The sequence below is a fragment of the Crassostrea angulata genome, chromosome 10 (genome assembly GCF_025612915.1).
Source record: "Crassostrea angulata isolate pt1a10 chromosome 10, ASM2561291v2, whole genome shotgun sequence".
Taxonomy (NCBI): domain Eukaryota; kingdom Metazoa; phylum Mollusca; class Bivalvia; order Ostreida; family Ostreidae; genus Magallana; species Magallana angulata.
This window is the reverse complement of record NC_069120.1, coordinates 45,234,141-45,254,026: the sequence shown is the minus strand read 5'-3', so window position 1 is coordinate 45,254,026 and position 19,886 is coordinate 45,234,141. Positions and strand designations below refer to the sequence as shown.

Sequence of the window (19,886 nt, the reverse complement as noted above, 5' to 3'; positions counted from 1 at the left end):
TCTACAAATAAATAGACGTGAAATATTTTCACATATGGGCAAATAATAAAACTACAGAATAAGTACTGAAGAAAATGAAGATGGTCGATTTGAATGGAAATTAATGGGACTAAAGTATACCGAAATTATTTAGTGTGAATAAAAAAAAAAGTTAAGTTAATCAGTTTTTGAAACTATCCCTTTTCGATGTGTGATACTTGTGACGTCACACGTTCATTCGATGCTCGACGCGCCTCTGTTTCGGCTTTTGTGTGTGTTGTTCCCGCGAAAGGGAAGTGGACGAAAGATCAGTGATCAAAGATGAAATCGAAAAAGCGACCGAGGGAGAATACTCCCGTCCTGGACGCTCAGACTGAAGCAGTCGATCGGGAACAGTTCTTGAAGGCATTTGAAAGTAAATTTTATTTTGTTATATACTGGTGTGAATTAAAAGTTCGTTTAATTGATGTTGGCTGCTTTCATTTTGAAACTTGATTGTTTTACATTAAAGCACACGATAAAACTCTCATACAAGATACTACAGTCTGATCACAAACCCCAGTTACATTGATCGCTATTAGTCCATTGCATTGTGTATTTCATGTCCTTAAATGGTACGTGTTCACTGTCGACAATTTGAAAAAAGTAATGGAAAGTTACCTTATTTTTAAGTGCTGTGAGAAAAAACAATCCATAACTACTCTTGTGAACTTGATTGCTTTGTGTATATAGTTGGTACTTTGTGCCTAAAGTGTTATAATACAACTAACGTAAAGAAATACTACCTAAAATTTTCGTGAATATTTTCCTTTTGTTTCATTCAACGCAACATTACATCTGTAAAATTTTAATGGACCCCGGGCAATAACCAAACTCTTTAAACACTGTGGTAGATAAACCCTTCTATTATACAATTTGTTGTAGATTTGAATTCATTTTTTATTGTCATTACTTTCAGAGCCAACTCAGATTTATCGCTATTTAAGAACAAGGCATCAGATTTCAGTGAGTATTGAATGCATGCACTATTGGGAGGAATGGTTTCACTTATAATTTTTTGTTTATAGTTCTAAGTTTATAATTTTGAAAGGCTCCTATCAAAATCATTCTCACACTGAGAAACATGCACTATAATTATGGGTGAGTATATAGGTATACACAAACAAATAAGCCTACACATAGTCAAAATATATTTTGCCTTTTTCAGCCTATTATGCTTCACAGAACATTAACTTACATGAAACAAAGAAGATCTGTGAGCAATTCTGAAAGGTATGTCAATGTTATAAAGCAGAACCTTCAAGTTCCTTCAAGTCCTCTTCTACCAGGCATACCTATTTCAGTTGGCTACCGAGTAATTAACACAATTTAATTAAAAATTCTTACTTTAAAAGATTTGGGAGGTGGATGGAGGGTAAGGGTTTGGTTTTTTTTATTATGAGATTATTTTGTCTCTCTCCTTCTCTTGTGTTGTTTAATCACTACTTTAAAACTTTGTTTTAACAGGAAAAGCTTTGATGTGAATTCAATGCTCAAGACAGTCACAGAGCAAGAGAAGCAAAAGTCTTCATCAAAAGCAGAGAAGTATGTACCTGATTACCTTATTGTCATTATGATAACACAATATTTTACTTGTCTTCTCTTGAATAAGTTTTTACAGTTGTTTTAAGATACAATATAAAGTTGGACATGTATGTATTTGTTTAGTATTTATCTTACCTTTTCCACAGATCAAAATCCCTAAATTTGAAAATTACTGGATACATTTGTGAAAATGGTAAGTCAAAGTGATTAATTTAATTCAGTTTAGTTTATTGACTGTAGTATTATCATCACATGGATTAACAATTTCTATACTGGGATCAATACCACAGTATAATTTATTATTAAAAATATCCAAATATTGAAATAGAAGATTGTCACACACAGGACTAAGTACAGAACTCTTCATTTTCAGCTAATAATTTACAAGCATACCATAAACGTTTTTCCTTAGGGATAATTGGTTTATAATATCTACCTGTTTCAATAAATAGTTAATGTCCACTTCTTCCTTATCATATTAGCTGGGATCCAACATGTTTTTTCAAAGGAAAACTTTAAGTAATCTTGCAATTTGGTAGATTTTAATATTTTACTGTAGAATTAAAGTTTTCCTGACTTAGAAGATGAGATTTTGTTCAGTTGTTCAAAGATCATAACAACAAATGTTTAACTTAACTTAAACATGTCAAGTGTAGTTTTTGTTGAATATTAAAAATCTTGCTTTGCCATTTAAGAACAAATAAAGAACACATTTTGTTAAGGCCTGGAAAAGAGGTTTTGGTTGTATAAACCAGTAATTGGGGCTGCTGAAAGGCCTGATTCCCTATTCAAAATAAGTATCCCTTTTCAACAACTAAAATTTAAATTTCATAAAATATTTAAGTTGATATTTTCTTCAAAAGAATTATTTATTTATTAAGAATAAAATGGCCAGAAAAATATGAAATATGTAATTATCCAAGAAGCAGTATGCCTTAATAAATGAACATATTGAAAATTTGATGAGTTATTAATGTGTGTTGATTAAAAGAAAATAAAACTTCGTTAAGTTTTCCAATTGTAATGGCCTTGCCCCATTCCGAAACAGTGGAGTGAGAGCTTAATTAAAACACATTTAACAGAGAGTAATCATTTTTTGCCAGGAAACTTTCTCTATTAGCTATGTCTTAGTGTATTACAGAGACCAATAACAGATTTGATTTAAACATTTTTGTCCTGTTTTACAGAGAGTAATGACAGGGTTGATGTGGATGTGTTCCTTCTACAAGTATGTTCCAAGCGGCGAGGGGGATCAATGACCTCTGTGTCAAAGACCTTGCTGAAGACTGTCAGCATTCCAGTGAACCCCACGCGGGAGGGCATTAATGAGCCCCTGGTCATTAGTCACGAGTGCTTCAATAACGGTCACATTTTACCAATCAAACCTCTCATTCTATGTCTCTGTGTAAACACGTCTCCAATCAATGGCGGGGCGGCTAATGGGCAGTGCAATGGCAGAACCTCATCTGATGGTATTTACTGTAGATTGGTCTAAGATGTCAGGTGTTTTAAATTTATAGATTTATCTATAAATATAGATCTTTATATAGGTGACAATAAATTTGTCATGAAAAAGTTGATAAAGTTTATATTAACTATATGAAAGCTGAAAATTTATAAATAATTAAATATGAACACATTAAAGAGATAAAATTATCTGTTTTCTTTATGATATTTATTAAAAATGAAATTAAAGATATCTACTTGAATACAGTTGCTAAGCTATTAGGTCACATAAAATTGATATTTAGATTCTCGTCCTGATTTGTATAAAATATGGGACGGTTGTACAGATTTTATTTTTTATTTTTTTAAAAACATTTTTTTTCACTTTTAAATTGTTAATGCTAATATGAATACACAAACCCATTTGTAATCTTAAGTTAATCTTGAGTTAATTCCATTCAATTCCAACTTAACTGTTAATGCACAAAGACATTTGTAAAAATTAATGTGGCCCAATGATGTAAAATTTGTCCTATTGCAGATGAACAACCAAGTAAAAAGAAGAGAAATGGTCAGTATGTACCAGATGATATAGAGAGGCCTATTTTTAGCACAGAAGTTGTGATATTGGACAGGAACAAGAAATGTCACCTATCAAGTGGAGACTATGAGTTTGTTCTCCATGAACAAGGAGCCGACTTTAAAAACGCTTCCTGGGAGACAGTCATGAATGGCAAGGTACAATCCACCTCTGATAATGGTCGCAAATTGGGTGAAAATTGAACAGAGATGAAAACTTAGAACTATTTTATCAGGAGCTTGGATTTTGGGTAGTTGTGTCAGACAGCAATGTGACGAAGGCCTGTCTATTTCATTGCTGGTCACTCAGCCATGGCTCTTTGAAATCAACAAGATTTGTGTGGCATTTGAGCTAAAACTAGCAATTTGCGTATATTTCACTTGCAACCAGTGTCATTTAAAATTGTTTTGATGCAAGAAAAAGGTAGTTACGTCCTGTCGAAAGTCCAAGGTCTTCTTAAAATGGTTCTATCTGTGTGAAATTTAACTTTATTGCCAAATCAGGGTCCAAATGTATGAGTCTAACAAACAATGCACAGGAAGTAGTATAGCCAGATGATCAAAACTCTTTATGCCAGGGAAAAGACATTTTCTTTTAAAGTTTGTACAGGTACAGTCTAGCCCCAGATCTTCTTTCAAAGAAAAGTTATTGTTGTACACCGCAATTTTACAGTATAATGTGTATCGACTTGAACCATTCTCAGAACATCTTGATTTCAAATTAGTAAATTATGTTTAAACTACTTTTGAAATGGATTTTGCTGCATCTGTTCAATTTCATTTGCTGTATATCGCAGTACTTTAGTCCATGTAAATGATTTTTTCTTTATTTCTGTTGTTGTAGCATGTCCAAGCCTTTGAGGTTTTTAACTTTCATCCCACTCTGAAGTGTTCAATAGACTGGACTGTCAATGGCAAGGTGGACGGTTCAACCAACTCAGGGGTCACCGATAATCATACCCAGTATCTCACAGAAAAGCATCTCATGCAAGTTCCCCTCAGCTCAGGGACCATCTCAAAAGAGGAGGAACAATCTACTCCCAAGAAAAGGCAGCGTGTATTTTATCAGTTTCTCTACAACAACAGTACCAGACATCAAAATGAGGCCAGGGATGACCTTCATTGTCCTTGGTGTGCTATCAACTGTGTCCATTTGTACGGCCTACTCAAGCATCTCAGACTATGTCATGCTCGATTTAATTTTATTTATGTGGTAAGTAATTGGAAAAAAATTTACTGTAAAATAAAAATTCATTTGAGGAAGTTTTGTTTTATTGAAGTACATGTACATTAATACTAAAACAGCTTTTGAACACATTGTACTCAACCTACATCATTCTTACACATTGAATAATTTAAATTGCAATTTAAATACACGCTGATTTTTTGGGATGTAGACTGTTCTTTTTCTTTTGAGATGTGTAGAATTTAAAATGGAACACATGGTTGTATAATGGAGAAAAATGCATGTCGTGTATGAGTTTTGAAAATACACGTCATGAAGCATGTACTGATATTAACATAAATGAAATCTCTTAGAACATTTTCATGTAAAGTTTGTGTTTTTCATGTACAGTAAAGGGGCCTTTCTTTCAGCCACATCCCAAAGGTGTAAGGATTGACGTCACCATCAATGAACGTTATGATGGATCCTATGCTGGTAACCCTCAGAATCTCTACAGCAATGTTGATATTGGTTATGCATTTAGACGCAATGGGCCAGTCCGCAGAACGCCAGTCACGCAAGTGCTTGTTTACAGGTAATCTAAAACTGATTGAGAAACAATAATATTGCAAGCAGTTTGATTGTCAACTTTTTAGTATTCCTCTAATCAGGGTTTATTAACATTCTTTATTCTAAAAAATTTTGCTTCAATTACATTACTGTTGTTACAAAATGAGACTCGATTATAAATGTGAAGTGCAAATCAATATACAAGTACCTTGCCAGTACCTTGCATGCGAAATTTGACAGGAAATCCTTTTTTACGATTTTGTACGAAAATAATTGTCAAACGTCTTTTATCTACCGTTCGTTGACCTTAACAGTTTATTTTGAATGTTAATGATAATGAGGTTTATTGTATGTATTGTAGACCAAAGAGACCCGCACAGTCTTTCACCGAGTTTATGGAGGCAGAGAATGATATACAGATCAACAGACAATTCATGCAAGGCCATAACAGGTGAGTGATGTTGAAGATAGGATAGTTAGAAATTAAATCAGAGAGATGTAACAGGTGAGGGATGAGAGAGATAGGATAGTTGTTCCAAAATGGGTTGGGGAGTCATAGGATATGATTGAGATGAAATAGAAAGAAAAGAAGGGATTCAATTATTGACAGGGTGTGAAGGCGATAACATGTTGGTTAGTAGAAATGGGATACAGATATTGACTTGGTGTGAGGGCAATAACAGGTGAATGATGTAAAAAAAAAAAAGATTCATTTATTGACAGGTTGTAGAGGGCAAAACAGGTTAGTGAGTAGAAATAAGATACAGCTATTGACTTGGTGTGAGAGCCATAACAAGCAAAGGATGTGGAAGAATATTCAGATTTTAAGTGGGTGAGAGAGCTATAGCAAGGGTGTGAGATAAACAAAAAAAACAAAGAAATATACCCGGTGGTAACTGATTGGGTGTGAGGGCCAAAATAGTTGAGTGATGTGGAAGATTATGTAAATATTGACTGGATCACAGAGCTATAACAGGTGTGTAAGATGAAAAAAATGTATTAAATTGATACACTTATTGACTGGATATGAGGGCCATAATATATTTAGGTGAGTGAGTAGAAGAAGGATGCATTATTGTTATGGGTTAGAGGGCCAAAGCATGTTAGTCAACTTAGTGAGTGACTGAGCAGAAATAGTTATTGATTGGATGTTAGGGAAGCAAGTAGATAGATTTTGACTGGGCCTTACGTCCTCGATCTCACTGAAGATACTTTTCAGGTCATATTGGATAAGTATTATATTTTATTTGATATAAGTTGAGAACCCTGGTTTGATTTCAGGTTATACTACCACACCTTGACCTCAGAAGTGATCAGACCACAGGAGATAGACGTGGATAGTGAGGAAGAAACAGACCCATTGTGGCTCAGGCAGAAAACTGTCAATGTAAGAGAAAAGCAAGAAAATTATCTTATTGGGAAAAAATCAAGCAGTCTACCATCTCACCAACCTCTCCCCACATCAGACACATACACCCAATTGTATCAGTTTTGATACATGTAGATCTTTATTAGCTCACCTGAGCCAAAGGCTCAAGTGAGCTTTTCTGATCACAATTTGTCCGTTGTCTGTCGTTGTCGTTGTCGTCGTTGTCGTTGTTATCTTTTCACATTTTCATCTTCTTCTCAAGAACCACTGGGCAGATTTCAACCAAATTTGGCACAAAGCATCACTAGGTGAAGGGGATTCAAGTTTGTTCAAATTAAGGGCCACGCTCTCTTTAAAGGGGAGATAATTGAGAATTATTGAAAATTTGTTGGTATTTTTCAAAAATCTTCTTCTCAAAAATTATTTGGCCTGAAAAACTAAAACTTGTGTGGAGACATCCTCAGGTAGTGTAGATTCAAGTTTGTTCAAATCATGGTCCCCGGGGGTAGGGAGGGGCCACAATTGGGGGATCAAGTTTTACATAGGAATATATAGAGAAAATCTTTAAAAATCTTCTTCTCAAAAACTATTGGGCCAGAAAAGATCAAATTAAAATGGGAGCATCCACAGGTAGTGTAGATTCAAATTTGTTCAATCATGGTCCCCGGGGGTAGGGTGGGGCCACAATTGGGGGATCAAGTTTTACATAGGATTATATAGAGAAAATTTTTTAAAATCTTCTCCTCAAAAACTATTAGGCCAGGAAAGCTCAAATTTGAGTGGAAGCATCCTCAGATAGTGTAGATTCAAGTTCGTTCAAATCATGGTCCCCAGGGGTAGGGTGGGGCCACAATAGGGGGATGAATTTTTACATAGGAATATATAGAGAAAATCTTAAAAAATCTTCTTCTCAAAAACTATTAAACTCGAAAAGCTCAAATTATAATGGAATCATCTTCAGGTAGTGTAGATTCAAGCTTGTACAAATCATGGTCCCCGGGGATAGGGTGGGGGCCAAAATTGGGGGATCAAGTTTTACATAGGAATATATAGAGAAAATCTATAAAAATCTTCTTCTCAAAAACAATTTGGCCAGAAAAGATCAAATTAAAATGGAAGCATCCTCAGGTAGTGTAGATTCAAGTTTGTTCAAATCATGGTCCCTGGGGGTAGGGCGGGGCCACAATGGGGGATACATTTTTATACATAGAGAAAATCTCTAAAAAATCTTCTTCTCAAAACTATTAGGCCAGGAAAGCCCAAATCTGAGTTTGATGAAACCATGATACCCTAGAAAAAAGTGGGGCCACAAAATGGGGGGGGGGGGGGTATATAGGAATAGAGAAAAATCTTCTTACAGGTACAACAACAAAAGGGGCTTGGTATTTACCAAAAGAAAGAGGTGGATAAAAATTGGCAGATTTTCAATTTTTTTTAGCAAGATCTACTGTACTTAGTTGTCAAGATATTTTGATACTGTAATGCTAATTTGATCAGAATTAAGGCAATTGTTGCTCAGGTGAGCGATGTGGCCCCTGGGCCTCTTGTTTCATATCCCCCCCCCCCCCCCCCCCCAAAAAAAAATAAAAAAATTGGCGACAAGTTTCCCTGTAAGCAGTGCTGTACAATATGCATGTACTGGTAAGTGATATTATTCTGTTATCCGACAGAATAATACTTTATAAAGTCTATCATTAAATTGAGTAAGCCAACCAAGTATTATAGATCTTGTATTGCTGTATAGCCAATTGCTAAGTTAATTCCCTTGAGCAAGTAGTCATTTTACTCATTTCCCCTGCATTTGACAACATTTCAATTATAATAGATATCTTGCAAATACATGTATTTATCGCATGTGTTTGATATATGGTTTACCAATATTTGAACAGATGATTGATGAGTTTACCGATGTTAATGAGGGAGAGAAAGAGTTGATGAAACTGTGGAATCTCCATGTCATGAAATACAAGTAAGATCTGCTTAAATAAAGTAAGATTGCCTGTGTTTCCATCTGTAAACAATGTAAGCACATGAAGTTCATTTTTTCAACAATGTTTAAGAATTAACAAAACTCAAGTTTGAATCATTAGATTTGGTATTTTAAATCTGCATATTACAGTTCTCATTTATAAACATCTTTTTTTAACAGTACCCTTGCATAAGTATATTTAGAGAGTTACCTGTGTTATCAGGTGTTTGTACATTATCCTCCTGTCTTTGTAGTTTTATTGCGGATTGCCAGATCCCCGAGGCCTGCTACACTTTTGTCAATGAGCATGGAGAAGCAATGGTCAAGAAAAACCTGGCCAAAAACTTCCTGATCCACATGGTTAATTTGTTTGACTTTAGCTTAATCCGGCCGGATGTCGTCCACAAGACGATGCGGATGTTGGATGAAGTGGAGGACTGCATCCAACGGTCTTGAGATTTTTTTAAAAGGAATATTGTCTGCCAGAGATATTGACTTGTGTACTTGTATTTATTATTAGCATGCACCCACAGGTTCTAAGTGGGCTGAGATGTGCAAGATTTTTATTAACAGTCATGAATAAGTATGTGAATCTGAAATCCATCTCACAAATAGTTGTTTATTAACAAATTCCATTATATGTTGAGATGGTTCTTACTTTTCCGTCCGCTAAAATTACATGAAGCAGAACATCTTTTAATTATCATTTTTACTAAATGGCCACACATTTCTGTATGTACATATTAAAACATAGTTTTCTAGGTTGATTATTATGCCATATTGAATCAAACTACCTATGGGCATTTAGAAGAACCAATGTACGGATAATTTTTCTATTTACATATATTTTGGTTTGATTTTTAAAAGAAGTTGTGTTATTTATTCATGCAGTTCAGAAAACATGTACTGGTAAACATTCCACTCTGTATGTCATGTCAAGGACATGCATGGTTTCATTTATTTTTTAAAAGAAAGTGGAAATGATGGTAACATGCATGTTCAATTTTGAAGCATCTAAGAATCTATTACACTGTGAAAATTCTGTTCCCTATTCCAATATTTGATATTCAGAGATTTATATTGATAAAAGTGACGAGACCCTAGTGTAAAGGCTTAGTTAGGTTTTCTATGATGTTCAGTCTTTAAAACTCAATATATTTACCGTTAATGATTATTTTTCAGTGAGTATCTTGGTATTTCAAAGAACGTATCTCGGTTTTTATTTCATTTTGCTGCCACACCCCACTTTGTTTTTTTACACGTAATTAGAATTAGATTTGAATATACTGGTATTAACAGTCAAAACTCAAAAGTGGTATTGTATACATTTCTATTTTCATACATTTGAATCAGTGTACAGTATATCAATATGTATTACACTTTAACAATACATTTATTTGATATATTTAGTACTTATGAATTTTTTTTACGATTTAGCTAAGGTTTGCAGAAGTTTACCCTGTTGAAATTTACTGTATGAATCATTTACTGTATGAATCCACAAGCAATGCATGTATAAACCTTAGGTTTTTGACCACAAACATGTTTTAAATTGGAATTAATAAACATCATGTTTGTACATTTATAATATTATTAAATCATATTCTTAACTGAACAGAAAATGTAACTATCCTTTGAATTTGTCTCAGTTCAAGTTTTTGAGTGCAATAATTATGTACATGTACATGTGAATACAATATATATAAAATAAAAACCTAATGTTCTTTAATTCTAAGATTTTAAAGATAATATCAAATTGTAATTTACAAAATTAGAATTATTTCTCCAACTGTAATGACAGTCTGTTTAAAAATTGAAAAAGAAGCGGTTGATGTTATTATCATTTTATGTTTTAAATGAATTCAAAAATAGCCTGGTCATGTTTTCAAGATCTTTCAAGATCTCTGCCAGGCTTCAAATCAATGTATTTGTGCAGTAAAAAAAAAAGCTTTGTGTGATGTATTCATGTTAAGTGATGTACAATGTACATTTACTGTAAGTCTTTATAAGGGCAACTCTATTAATTTGATATTTTCCTATGACAACTGAATTTTTTCAACCATAGTCAAGTTTGGTACCACTGTATTATTGCCTTAGGAGTGGTTCTCAACAGAAAGAAAAGTATTCCAGAACCTGGCACATGCATGTTACACAGGCTTAAAAGTGATGATCTGTTGTGTGTATGTTACAGTTGTATTTTTTGGTATTTTGAGCACCCATTCGCTCCATAACATCACTCAGGGCTCTCTTCCCTATGCAGAAAATCAGGGAAAACCAATCAGGTATTGTCAACGTGTCCATTAAAAGCTCAATTGTTAATGAATGCACCTCCATTCCTTATTCAAAAGATCTTTTCTTAGTGCATTACGGTACTTATTGGAACCAAGTGGTGTATATTGTGTATGCATACATAATTGTATTTAAAAGAGCTGCAAATCTGATCATACATTATATTCAGGTGTGAAAATTAGTTACCTTACATGACATATTTTTTTTAAATACATGTACCGTGTAGTAAAAGTTGAGAAGAATTTTCAGATGCAATATTTTTTCAGCTGGATGAAAGTTTTAGATCATCTAAATAAGAAAATCCAATCAGTAAATATTGTTTTATTTTTACCATAGTGTTTATCATTCAGAACTACCGTACTTGATAACTATACACATTGCAATCAGTTTGTATTTGTGTACTGTGTGAAGCCACTACCATTGGGTTTGTTTATGCTTGTTGTTGAAGTGCCTTTTGTTTTAGAAAAAAAAATGTTTATACTTGTGTTTTAAGGAAAGCTGTGTTTCTTAAAACTTGACACAGCAACTATTGTCAGTTCTATGTGATGTTATAAGCTGTTGCTATTTATAGATATAAATCAGATATACAATTTTTTCAAATATTGAGCATGTTTAACTTCTGTAAAAGTTGTGCTGTCTTGAGAACTGTTAGATTTCATGTATAGTTTTATTTAACATATGGAATTCATTTTTGCATGATGTGAAAGATGTGTGCTGGAAGAAATCCCACTCCCTTGAGGGATTTGTTATTAATTTGTGCATTAGTATGAATTTTTGTGCAGATAAATTTACTGTCAATAAAAAGTATAATTCTCTACTTTCTAACATTTTTTAACTATAAAGCTATTTTGTTGTTTTGTGACAGTTTTACTTTTGAAATTTAACAATACATGAGATTCTTCTTAATCTTAATATGTTTGTCTATGTAAAAATTTTAACCCCCCAACCCACCTTTCCTGCATAAATCCGTAACAAACTTTAAAACAACATTGAGGATCCTTCCGGGCCCACAAGGGTCATAGCTTGATAAACCTTAAATCTAATGCAGTAAAGGAAGTTTATGTAAATTCTTGAGACGATTTTCAAAATTAACCACCATATCAGTTAAGCTTTGACAAGTTACCAATGTACAAATGATTTGGAACATAATATTCGAGATCGGATGTAAACTTTTTCTTCCGAAATAAACAAAATTGCATGGGGTAGGGGTCCAATGATTTATTTTTTTTAGAAATGTATGTTTATTTTGCAAGTTAAGGAGGCTGGATGGTCATCAAATTATAAGATGATTTGCTATCTATGTATACACTATTATTCAGTAAATAACAAATCTCTATAGATGTACATGTATTTTACATGTAAATTTCGGTATTTTCCTATATTTTTATAAAGAGCTCTTCCTCCAAAGGAGACATATTCCCTCAAAAAATGGTTAGAAATGTAGTTTCCATTGTATGTTTTATGAAACTGTTTCTTAGAATAACAAATTTCTTTACATGTATAATGCAATTCTTTTGATCATCAGTTGAAATCAGGCGGAGTGGAGTACGTGCTATAAGGAAAACTGGAGAGGTTGTGAACATAGGAAAAGCGATATCTATACGATACATATCGTCGGTATCGACGCCAAGGTAAAACAGCAGTACTGTATAATGACGTATAAATTATGGTATTTTACGATTATAAAATAATATATAAAGAAATGCCTAGTACAAAATGAGAGATGGCTTTAAAATAGCTTCAGCTGGGTGCATATGCAAAACGATATCGACGATAATGACGTAAAGAATGGAGAACTCAATTGTGAAATGTCTAATTAGACATTAAAATATGCGAAATCAAAGTCTTCATAATTATGGTGTTAAACGATGGTGAAATGTATAAAATGCTCAACACAGATAAAAACAGATATGCATTTGACCTTAAAGTTTATGATATCAAAGTTAGTGAATCGTCGATATGAACGACATATATCAATACTATACATGTACACATTGTCTTGGAGATAATATCTCAAATTAAGAAATTATGCTGCATCCTTTTTCTTTAGCAAATACGTAGCACCGAAAGAAAAGTTTCTCGGTGTGAGATGATATACAATAAATTTAAGTAAATACTATAGTATCGTTATTATCGGAGAAAATGTTGTAGTTCTTTAGTGCATTATAGCATTGAATGATTTATTTTTTACGTCGTCGTGTCAATAGCTGCCGTCAGGTGAGCAGACAAATTGAATAACGCGCGTTAGCGCGTTATGATAATTTGTTTGCTCACCTGACGGCAGTTATTGACACGACGACGTCAAAAATAAATCATTTAATGCTTATATTTACATTCCCTTACTGAAGAAATCAATTGTTTACTTAAATAAATCGATATAAAGTGCAGATAACGGAGGGAGTGATTAAGTAACAGCAAGAACAGCTGTTTTGCAAAACCGGTTCAAACTGGTTTCACATAGACTGTTGAGATGTGATCGACGTGCATGAAAATATAATCCATGATAAATGACTCTTGAAATGTTGTTTTTAACAATGAAGTCAACTTTTTTGTTGAATAATTATAAAACATGGTGTTTTGACAACATTCATGCAATGCATTTTTAACAGATAACATAGGAATCACTGTTTGAGAACTACTTATGTAAATTACTCGTAAATTCATACGCAGTGAATAGGTGTTGCATTTAGAGGCATTTAAACATCACGGAATTTAATGGAAAAACACAGTAGAATGTAAATATATGGTATTGATTGTAAATTTGTAAGGAAACATTAAGATGATAATTTTTTAATTCTCTGTATTGGTAATATACTTAATCCTCTGACCTAATTTATGGGTTATTCGGAAATTATTGAGACATTTTCTCTTATTCTTTTTGGAAAAAAGATAAACCCTTGAAATTTCACCAAAACGTAAATCAGGATAGAGTTTATCAATATGAAAATATGGAATGCCTCAACTGCCTTATGTAGATAGTCTTCATAATATGATGATACTTTAACATTACATGATGGTACTTCAACATTACATATTGTTACACTTTCATGTTAAATACTGAAATCTGATTGGTTAAGACGCAGTTATTAATATTTTCTATTACCCTGAGCGTTAGCAACGCACTTAGCAACGGGTAACATTAAAAAATGTTACATGCGCGAAAATTATGCGCGTACGGTTCGCTGTAGAATTCACGTTATTCCTATATAAAAGCAGTAAAATTTTCTTAAAAATTAAGACATTCAGTATAACAAAACAAATAGTGCCTGTTTGGGAGGATAACAGTTGAAATTGACACCCCTCGAAAACCATTATCAACCTCCGCTTCGCGTCGGTTGACAGTGGTTTTCTCGGGGTGTCTATTTCAACTGTTACCCTCCCAAACAGGCACTATTTATATACTGATATTTCAACATTACATGATGGTACTTAAACATTACATGCTGATACTTCAACAATACGTGATGATACTTTAACATTACGTGATGGTACTTTAACATTACGTGCTGATACTTTAACAGCGTCGGTTGACAATGGTTTTCTCGGGGTGTCAATTTCAACTGTTATCCTCCCAAACAGGCACTATTTATTTTGTTATACTGAATGTCTTAATTTTTAAGAAAATTTTACTGCTTAAGTTTACATAGGAATAACGTGAATTCTACAGCGAACCGTACGCGCATAATTTTCGCGCATGTAACAATTCGTATTGTTATACTTTCATGTTAAATACTGAAATCTGATTGGTTTAGACGCATTAAAAATTGTTACATGCGCGAAAATTATGCGCGTACGGTTCGCCGTAGAATTCACGTTATTCCAATGTAAAAGCATTAAAATTTTCTTAAAAATTAAGACATTCAGTATAACAAAATAAATAGTGCCTGTTTGGTAGGATAACAGTTGAAATTGACACCCTGAGAAAACCATTGTCAACCGACGCGAAGCGGAGGTTGACAATGGTTTTCTCAGGGTGTCAATTTCAACTGTTATCCTCCCAAACAGGCACTATTTCTATAATGTTAAAGTATCAGCATGTAATGTTGAAGTATCAGCACGTAATGTTAAAGTACCATCATGTAATGTTAAAGTATCAGCATGCATGTAATGTTGAAGTATCATCATATTATGAAGATTATCTACATAAGGCAGTTGAGGCGTTCCATATGAAAAGTTTCTTGGCCATGGCATGATTAGATCATTCCTGGTTAGCGGATCAATTTGCCTTCGTCCAGTGACCCGGTGTAACGAAGAATTTTGACCCGGGTTGAAAATTGACCCGGGGGTCATTTTTCAACGTTGAATATTGAGACCAAAGGTGTTGAATAAAGACCCTAATCCGTTGAAAATTGACCCGCATCGTGGAATTTTGATCATGAGACCGGTTCAAAATTCAACAGCAAAGAAGCACAAATTAACGAATCAATGTTTATAACTTGAGTTTATTTAATTAAAAAATATCAGTTTTTATATATTTATTCTTTAGATTTACATGTTCACATGTTTCAACGGGGGGGGGGGGGGGGGGGGGGTGTTAAAATGATAATTATTTTTTGAATTTACATAGTATCCCTTTAAATATGTACATGTAATAACTATTTTATTCTTAATTAACTTTCGCGTATAATTGCTGTGTGTGATATCTATATATTTTTAAAGAAATATATGTTTTTAAATAATATTAGTATACATGGTTACACGTTAAAATATTCAATTCAGTAAAACTCTTTTTTTTTTCATTTGCTGGAGAAGCGTATAAATATAAATAATTTTAAAAAAATTACAATACGTCATATTATTTAATTTTGGTTTTACGTTCACCCAGTAAATTGAAACTTTGATATTGTTCATTGTAAATTTTCTGAGTGGATGTAAATAAAAAAAATTACAGTATGTCATATTGAGATTTTTGTGTTTGCACTCACTCAGTTTGTTAAAACTGTGACTATCTGAATGTTGTATTCACACCCATCCAGCCAATAACAGTTTACAAAATGATGATATGCTAACATGATTGTACTCTTTCATGAATAAATGCTGTAGTAACTATATCTTGAAAGCTGATTTTTGGTGTTTTGTTTGTTCCGTTAGAATAACTTTTGATGTAACTAAATATCATCAAATCGCTAATTTTTCTAGGCATTAACAATTCTGCTTCATGGAATCTGTAGCAAGTTAGCAACCTAATTTTTGTACAGGATGACAATAGAATTTTGATTTAAAGTTTCTACATTGCTTTGATCACAAAAATTTACCATAAATTTACTAACAGTAATTGTTTTCGTCAATAAATTGGTAAATTGCATTTTTTTAATAGAAATAAGTAGTAGAAGATCATACAGCACCGTTGGAGTAGATGATTGACCTTCCTACCACAGCCACCTACATTATTAATTTAATTCAAACGTGTTAAATGTGTATATTATGTGTATATAAGACATGAAGTACTTGAATATTAAATAATTATCTTAATATTTATCATATATGATTGTATGACATATTGTTGGTAGACATGTTCACTCACACCTATATTAACAAACATATCACCTTCATTTATACCTGCAGAGATACAAACATACATTGTAAGAATGAGATTTTCATGATCCAGCCCGTTTAAAAAGAACAGTAAATAAAAGGGAACTGTATATTATGTAAATATACAGGTATAATACTTTAAATAGGTTTAAACAGTGTACCTTAAGAGAATCAAAAACGCTTTGGAGATCTAACATGGGAAACAATTTTACAATTTTATCTATATGAAAAATCAGAACTACCATAAAGTATATACTGTAGTTCATATAAAATGGTACACTAATGTCAATAACTTGTTTAAAAAGTTCGTCTCTTTGTTGAGTGTATCTTGGATTTCCAGGGGGAAAATCACATTTCCTTCAGATTCAGACCCACAGTATAAACATCGACTCACATCAGAAAAAAAATTCTTAAATAAGTAAGTTTTACTAGCTTTATTCCGTAATTGACGTAAAATAATATTTCCTATTGTCTTAACTGAAAGGTTTGTAAGCTCTAGGTATATTTTGTTTTTTAAGTTTTGACTTAAAAGAAAGATAAAGATGATGAAATTTTTTTTTCTGCATGAAGATTATTCCATAATTTACATGTAGACGGAGCAAAGCTATTGTAATAAGTATATAGTGGTAGATAGTAAAAAAGCTAATTCGATCTATGATTATATGCATGTTCAGTAAGAAAATATGATTGAATTCAATCTAACATAATTTGTGGTGATAAACCATTTATATTCTTGTAGAATATAATTAGTTTATGGTTATCCCTTCGAGATTGCAAGGTTTCCAAATTAAGCTCACTATATAAAATGATTTTAGAAGAATTAACTCTGATCCCTGTCACTGTCCTGGTTGCTTCAATTTGTACATGTTTAAGCAATTCGGATTTTTCCTTGATACAGCTGCTCCAAACAACATATCTATCAGTTGTATACTTTTCGCATACCTTTTCATGTATATACCATTAATATAATTACGTATTGTAGATCAACAATCCTCCGACTGTATATTGAGATGCAAACCTACTTTTTTTTTTAAATTGATAGCATTTTTGTTGTAGAGGGTATATGTTTTTAATTTTGAGAAAATATATTACGTCAGTTGTCTGTGTTTCTAATTTACAGGTAAATAATAGAATTGAAAACTCATATAGAAATAAATTGCATTTTTAAGAAGAACCATGACTGTATATGCAGAAAATTGGATGGTGCTTCAATAAAGTTAATCAGACAAGTTTATGAAAAATAATTTTTAAGTCGTAAAAAATTAAAAACATGTGTAAATATGTATATGCTGTATATATACGTATAAAAAAAACAGTATATATGAAAAAGGATAAAAATATGACAACCAATCATTTATTATTTTGTCAGTGAAATATTCTGACTTCTTCAAATTAAGCATACGTATCTGACATTATATCCTTTTGTCTTGATATAAATATATATACCCTTTACCCAATAAAGCAGTATAGAGGTTATATATTTTCAATTATTAGAAAAATATACAACGTCAGGTGCCTGTCGAATAGAGCTCTGTTGAATTGCCTTAAACGTGACGATAACGGGCAATATGTTTGTTAGATATATTTATCAGAGATTGTGACAAGTTTAAACTTTAAACTCTGTCACATGAGGGAATGAAAACCATGTCATCTATGTCAAAAAGTATTCTAGCCCTACTCGCCTGCTCCATTCCGAAGCAAACGGTCATCTTCTTAGCTTTTATACATAGTATTGTAATAATAAATGGATATCATATTTTCAATCTAAAAACTAAATGATTAAATGGACTTATCAGCCTAAAAGAAATTAGCCACGTCCGCATATGTATCGGACAGTATATACATTTTAAAACTGAAACTTTCAAATATGTGCATGATTGTACATTTAAACCGTGTAGAGTAAGTTCCAGTTCAGATCAAAACTCTGAGGTTTGGGTCAATTCTCAACAGGATCAATATTCAACGGGTCGAGGTCATCAGAGTTTAGAAAAATCTTTCTCATACCGTTGAAAAATGACCCCGGGTATAAATTTCACGATTTTGGTCTCAATTTTCAACGTTGAAAAATGACCCCCGGGTCAATATTCAACGTTGAAAAATGACCCCCGGGTCAATTTTCAACCCGGGTCAATATTCTTCGTTACACCGGCGCAACTGCAAACTTTTCGCAACGTCTTTTAATGCTTCTCATTGTTCCTGTGTTTTAAACACCTTACAAACAACCCTCGTAAGTAAAAGAAAATATTTATACAATCATTATTTATTTGGTCCAACGTAATTTAATTTTAGTTTTACATCAGCGGATATTTTACTAAAAATCATGTGAAGTCGTCCACGATCCTTTTAGCAACTTATATATATTTTGTCTCATAAATTTTGGATGGTTTATTTTTTTTTGTTAATAAAAGATTGATTTTGATTACACAGATTTGCTGAATAGATTTGAATCGGAACAAAATAAGACAGAGAATAATTTGAAACAGGCGCGGGGCCTTGAAGTTATTGTAAATATATTGTGTTGCTTTTATTCTAATAAAGTTATTGATGATTAAGTGTAACATATGTTTTGGGACACGTACAGGGCCTGTATGTGCATGTATAAAAAGTATATATATATACAAGCAGCAGAGACATACATCACATTATGTTTCTGGATGCACATATATTTACAACAACTTCAAGTGCCCGTGGAAACAGGTACTATAGTGTTGGATGGTAATTTTTTTCCAAGTAATTATAAATATCTCTCTCTCTCTCTCTCTCTCTCTCTCTCTCTCTTTTACAGGGGTGTTTTTTTAATGCATTTTCGGCGTACGCGCCAGGGTCAATGTACATGATTGAGCATTAATTGATAAAAAAAATTATATTCTATTATCGGTGCACAAGGATCTAGGAAGTGTTCTAAGGGTCGTTGATATAATCATGCTGATGGCACAGTCACTGCAGAAGCTTATGGGGCGCCGTTTTAATATTTTTGAGGTATTTTCTGATATCAGAAAATGATTTTTTGATATCAAGAATTCGAATTTCTGATATCAGGAAATGATTTTTTGATATCAGAAATTCGAATTCTTGATATCAGAAAATACGATCCATTTTCTGATATCAAAAAATCGATTTTCTGATATCAAAAAATCATTTTCTGATATCAGAAATTCGATTTTTTGATATCAGAAAATGATTTTTGATATCAGAAATTGAAACTGATTATTTGATATCAAGAATTATATTTTCTGATATCAGAAATTCAAAGAAAATGGCGAATAAATTTCACCAATTTAATGAATACTCCCTTGACCCAAAATTAAATTGCCGAACTACAGAGCCAGATTTGCATTTAAATATTTGTTGTCTTTTATTTATTTTAATCTAAAATTTAATAAGTGTTCTTGATAATTCTG

At 32.6% G+C, this 19,886-nt stretch overlaps 1 protein-coding gene across 1 annotated transcript; it reads left to right on the top strand.

Annotated features, from left to right (window-relative positions):
- The first annotated feature begins 203 nt into the window (after nucleotides 1-203).
- Nucleotides 204-11,765, top strand: LOC128166474 (polycomb protein suz12-like). The gene is made up of 13 exons (XM_052831655.1): nucleotides 204-394; nucleotides 938-984; nucleotides 1,187-1,251; nucleotides 1,486-1,563; nucleotides 1,710-1,756; nucleotides 2,751-3,035; nucleotides 3,551-3,747; nucleotides 4,433-4,801; nucleotides 5,185-5,348; nucleotides 5,685-5,774; nucleotides 6,605-6,710; nucleotides 8,582-8,661; nucleotides 8,916-11,765. Exons 1-13 carry the CDS (start codon nucleotides 301-303, stop codon nucleotides 9,115-9,117), a joined length of 1,824 nt encoding a protein of 607 aa, XP_052687615.1. The 5' UTR covers nucleotides 204-300; the 3' UTR covers nucleotides 9,118-11,765.
- The last annotated feature ends 8,121 nt before the right edge of the window (nucleotides 11,766-19,886 follow it).

Coding starts and splice junctions, on each gene's coding strand:
- LOC128166474 (XM_052831655.1), top strand. CDS start 301: ATGAAATCGAAAAAGCGACCGAGGGAGAATACTCCCGTCCTGGACGCT. Junction 3,036..3,550: donor TGGCAGAACCTCATCTGATG/GTATTTACTGTA, acceptor GTCCTATTGCAG/ATGAACAACCAAGTAAAAAG. Junction 8,662..8,915: donor CTCCATGTCATGAAATACAA/GTAAGATCTGCT, acceptor CTGTCTTTGTAG/TTTTATTGCGGATTGCCAGA.